We start from the raw sequence: 5,027 nt of genomic DNA, 5'->3' as shown, positions 1-5,027 counted from the left end.
TATTCTTTATCAATAAATCTACCACGTATGTATGTCCCTCCTACAATCCACACATCAAAGTGTGCCAACTAACTTCAAACCCATTTATGTCTCACTCATTTCTAAACTATTCTAGAATTTCATCTATTTGAAATCTGGTGATTTAATAAACACTTCATTATTTGGAGCCGACCATACCTCCAAAACTAGGCACTGTTGACATCTACGAATTGAACCGATTGCCGTGATTTAGGTTGAGATAAAAAGAACCGAGTTCTATTGCAAAAAATAATTATCACACACAAGTACATTAGCAAATATGAAAAATCCCAATAACATACTAGTTCTACCAAGCAAGCATTGACAACAGCAACCAGCCATCAACATTCCACATTTTATATGCACTTAATGCAGAGAATCCATATTCTATTGTTCACATTACGACTGTCAATCTCATAATCAAAATTCTTGCAACCAGGCAAATATGTTTTCTTCTTTTGGCTCATTCAACAAAACTACAACTTTGGCTAACCAAACATATAACATCCGATTCTAGGTACACCATTTTCTTTTTCCGAATTGCTTATCTAAATCACCTAATATGAGAATTGAGAATGCATATTATTATGGCCTCAATGAACGATGAAATCAGATATATCATATAACCATTTACTTGCAATCTCAGGAAACCCTGTTGCTGACGGCTTGATACAGGGATCTAAGCTGCGTGTTCCATTTATCTATAGCAGTGTACTTCTTCATACCCTTTGATCTGCCATGCATAAGTACAGGTCAAATCACGTTCACATAGGCTCAACTTCAACCACCCCTACTATGTAGTAATTATTAAGGAATAGAGCTGACCTGTCACCGCGCTCCAACAGCCGGTTCACTTGATCAATATGCCCCTCAATACGATTATCCAAGATCAATGAAACTAGCAACTGTTCAACATCTTTTTCTGGCACATTGAGTTCCTGAATATTGAAACCTCAAGGAGTTTAATCATATATTCTCCTTTTAAAAAACTCCAGAGTTTTATCATATAAAAGAAGAATCAATAATTAAATAGAATATCTGACACAACTGACTAGAAAGATAAAACTGTAGCCTTCACCTTTGATATGAAAGGGATCCGGATTCTTGTATATGGTTTTATTAGCTTAAGTAGCACTTGAGTTCTGACATTCTTCAACAGATCTTCAATATAATTTCGGATGAATGGATCATCCATAATTGTCCTTCGGTTACTCTGCGGAAGTCCAAGTTAGCAACTCTAAAGGGGGAAAGAAAGGTCCCAAGCTTAACAATAAGGAAAGCAAAAAGATGCTCTTAAGATTTTTCCAAACCTTGAGGATTTTTTCGAACTCTATTATTTCATTTCGTTGATAGGCCGCTATAAGATTTGTCATTGCCAAAATCTCAGGGTCATTTTTGTACCTGTAGGAATAGCAATCAGGATATATAAATAGAGAGAGAGAGAGAGAGAGAGAGAGAGAGAGAGAGAGAGAGAAATGGTATAGATATAAAAGAACTTACGGCTTTGCTTCCTGGCCATCAAAAGGATTAACTTCGGATTCCATAAGCATATTAGCCAGAACAAGGTATCTGGAAATGACACGATAAAACAATCAATTTGAAATTTTATCCAATTGGGTAAAAGGAGTACAAACAAGGCATTTATAGAAGGCATCCAATGACTTATTTTTCTCTCTTTCTGTTCACACCGTAGCCTATCATTTTTATTTGTGCTCTTGTCAGATATTTTTCTCCTTCCATTCTCATTTTGTCTATCCCTACTTTTCTCTCAGTTTTGCTCTCCTAGTTTCCACTGACTGGGATTTTCTTCATATCTCCTCCACATATTGAACATTCTATATAATCTATCCTCAACCTTTCAGGTTGAACATTAATTTTGTTTTCTTACATTAGTTTTGTAAGTGAGCATTTTTCCTCAAAGTAGCCACTTCAGACATATTTATAGAAAAGTTACTTATTTGCTGTAGACCACCCTAGTGCCATATCAAAGGCTGGCAAGCAATCAAGTATCAGATAATGAGCTTTAGCTCTCATGTCAGAGCTTTACTAGTATAATACTGATGAGAAGGAGGGAGATAGGAGTAAATATCAAATACGAAATGAGAAAAATGCATATAGAATAAAAAATAGGAACAGCAATCATACTTAAGACATTGAATGCGTCTCTGATTCCCAGCTTCATCATAGTTCTTGAAAGCCTCAAAGAAATCTGTGGCTGCCTCAGCCCATTGACGCTCAGCCATATGCATCTTGCCACCACATTCACGGATTATTCCCATGATCCGTGGATGTGGTATAGCAGACTTGATAGCAAGTGCTTTCTGGTATAATTGCTGCATTTAGTCCAACATTTCAGACTCAGCTAAACCGCAATTGATTCTATTAAGAAGCTAGGAGGATAACTACAAAAATTATGATTAATGCTTGAGAACCACCCCCCCCCCCAACACACACACACAGGTTCTTTCTATTCAAGGTTGTAAAGGGTACATGATTTTAAATTAAATGAGTAGCTTACTTCACACGAGTAAATAAAGAATATTCAACCAAGCTTCCAAAAATCCTGGACCAGCTCAAATGGACCTTTTTAACTCTGTATCCATATTTCATTTTGAAAGGCGTTTACCTTGAGCTTTTTGTTGTTCTTTGTCTCCGTATACATTTGAATTTCAATTGCATATACCTCCAGAAGCTGACTTCCCTTTTTCTGATCATCTGTACCATCTTCCCTTTGACATGATTTGTGAAGTTCCTTCAAAATCTGAGAGTGCAATATATTAGCTGATTATGTTATAACATTCTATATTGTGGATAAATGAAATTAAAAGGTTTTGAGAAGATACCTTGCTCATTCGCCCATACTCGCCCATATCAAACCAGATCTTGCAAAGCTTTAGATTTGTCTTAAACCAAAGTCTCTGCATGACAAGAAGAAATACATCAGAGCTTGATACAAATGCTGAAGCCATAGATTTGTCTTAAACCAAAGTCTCAGTGTGATAAGAAGCAAAATATCAAAGCTTGAAATAATGCTAAAGCTCTGAATATTGTAGATTAGATACTTTCTAACCTCATTCTTTGCCTCTTCAAGGGCCTTAAGAGTGGTCTGATAGAATTCTTGCAGGAGATCAAAATTTTGACTAGCTGATCCAGAAACAAAGTCCATAATATTGTTTATACATTTTTCACTGTAATTTCGTGTCACTGCTGATTTGATGTATGTTAGCATCTCCCTGTATGAGTCCATCATTTCTTTATACTTCCCTAAACGGTAATAGAGCTTTACAGTTTGCTTCAAAGCTTTGAATCCCCTAACAGAGAAAATATGAGCACACCATTGAATACTGATAAGACTCAAACCAAATACATACTTTTTTGGTGAATGAGATGATTTTTTTTAATGGAGAGATAAAACAGTAACTACAATCTGCAACGTGCAAGAATCTATTCATATAAATGGAGTTCTTTTGTAAAGTTAACATAAGAGAGAAGTCCATCCAAAGTGAAGAGGCAACTAACAGCATATGCTCTTATATTATATAGCTAGCATGTGCAAAATCATAAGAAAGCTTAGAAAAAGGAAAACAAAAAAGCATTGGCAACGATTACAGAAATGCTAGGAAATAACCATAATATACCTGAAGTTACAACTACAAAGGTCAATTCCAGAGAACTCACCACTCAGCCTTTTCAGGCTCCATGCTAACTACTTCAGAAAAACCAACAAGTGCTCCTTCAGGGTCTGCTTCTACCAAACCTTTTATAAAAAGAAGAAGTATAAGTGATAAAAAGTAAGAAATCAATAATTACCAACTAACAAGGTTTTATATCCAACCAGAATTAACCCCTGATCTCTCACCCACCACTGCTATATGGAAGTGGACATACTATTTAGGGACCAATTAGTATCTGATATCAGGACACTGGAAATGCAAACACATTTTCGCACACAAATACATAACACTAAGCACAGTACTTAAAAAATAAAATGATCTCAACAAAACATATATTCACCCAATGAGGGATAGACAGAGAGAGAGCCGGAAAACGTTAATTTAAAACCTAATAACAGCGATAGTAGAGTAAGACGGGGGTCTCATAATCAGCCTAACATGTTCAGTTTATTATTCAAACACTGCGCAGCAATTATAACTAAAATAATTTCCCAATTTTACAGACTTAAACCCTAGCAGCAGTTCACAACCATATTCGAAAGGTGAACTGTTAACTCTAATCAAAGGTAAAATGTTGAAGTATATAAAAATAAAAAGAAACATAAAAAATCTTTTATAGGTAAAGTTGAAACAAATCTTGATCATAACCATGTCAAAATTTGAGGTTAGAAGATAATATGCGCAAAAATAAAAATAGAAAAAGGAACCTTTGGAATTGTAATATTGATTCTCAATATCAACGTCTTGCTCCTCAGGCTCCTCATCAGAGTACTCAAATCCATAATCTTCCATATCCGCATCTGCCCAGTTCCAAAAACCGATCGGCTTTATCATAAACTTATAACGAAACTTACATATAAGCTAAAAAACAAAATTTGAATTTGAATAAAAGAAAATCAGAGAGAAAATGAGATACCTGAAGCCATGGTTACTCTGACAAAACTGGAGGATCAGTAAATTTCAGTGTTCTCGGAAATTAGAGAAGCGAAGGCGAAGGTGAAGGTGTCGATTTGTGAAATTATATTAAATTGAATTTACTTTGTGTTTAAATAGAACGATAATCAGGCAAATAAATTTTGGTTTCCAATCCCTCTGCTCTTTTCATAATTAAAATGTATCTCCTCTACTTTTAATTTCCACAATTTAGTCCTTCTACTATTTCCATTAAAGTTCAATTGGGATGACTCTACATCTTTAAAATGAACATTTTTATTGATGTGACCAATTTAAAATACCACGTAAGTTATGTAGGGAAAATAAAAATACCGGCTATCACTCTACTTTGAAAATAAACTACACCCATGGTCACTTTTGTTTAGCTTAGGTTACTTTTTA

The 5,027-nt window shown here is 35.0% G+C and overlaps 1 protein-coding gene across 1 annotated transcript; it reads right to left on the bottom strand.

Annotated features, from left to right (window-relative positions):
* Nucleotides 1–339: 339 nt before the first annotated feature.
* On the bottom strand, nucleotides 340–4,714 carry LOC105793735 (COP9 signalosome complex subunit 2). Its single transcript, XM_012622583.2, has 12 exons — nucleotides 4,609–4,714; nucleotides 4,400–4,492; nucleotides 3,697–3,775; nucleotides 3,089–3,329; nucleotides 2,862–2,936; nucleotides 2,645–2,779; nucleotides 2,164–2,351; nucleotides 1,519–1,587; nucleotides 1,329–1,419; nucleotides 1,097–1,231; nucleotides 844–956; nucleotides 340–751 (listed from the first exon to the last, which is right to left on the bottom strand). The coding sequence occupies exons 1-12, from the start codon at nucleotides 4,616–4,618 to the stop codon at nucleotides 661–663; spliced, it is 1,320 nt and encodes a 439-aa protein (XP_012478037.1). The 5' UTR covers nucleotides 4,619–4,714; the 3' UTR covers nucleotides 340–660.
* Between the last annotated feature and the right edge of the window lie 313 nt (nucleotides 4,715–5,027).

Source organism: Gossypium raimondii, chromosome 7, assembly GCF_025698545.1.
Source record: "Gossypium raimondii isolate GPD5lz chromosome 7, ASM2569854v1, whole genome shotgun sequence".
Classification (NCBI taxonomy): Eukaryota; Viridiplantae; Streptophyta; class Magnoliopsida; order Malvales; family Malvaceae; genus Gossypium; species Gossypium raimondii.
This window is presented reverse-complemented; position numbering and strand designations above follow the sequence as displayed.

Bases quoted from the DNA above. Each gene is read 5' to 3' on its own strand.
- LOC105793735 (XM_012622583.2), bottom strand. The intron at 2,780-2,861 runs GTATCTTCTCAA...TTGCACTCTCAG, and splicing joins AGTATGGGCGAATGAGCAAG to ATTTTGAAGGAACTTCACAA. The intron at 1,588-2,163 runs GTATGATTGCTG...TGTCATTTCCAG, and splicing joins AGACGCATTCAATGTCTTAA to ATACCTTGTTCTGGCTAATA.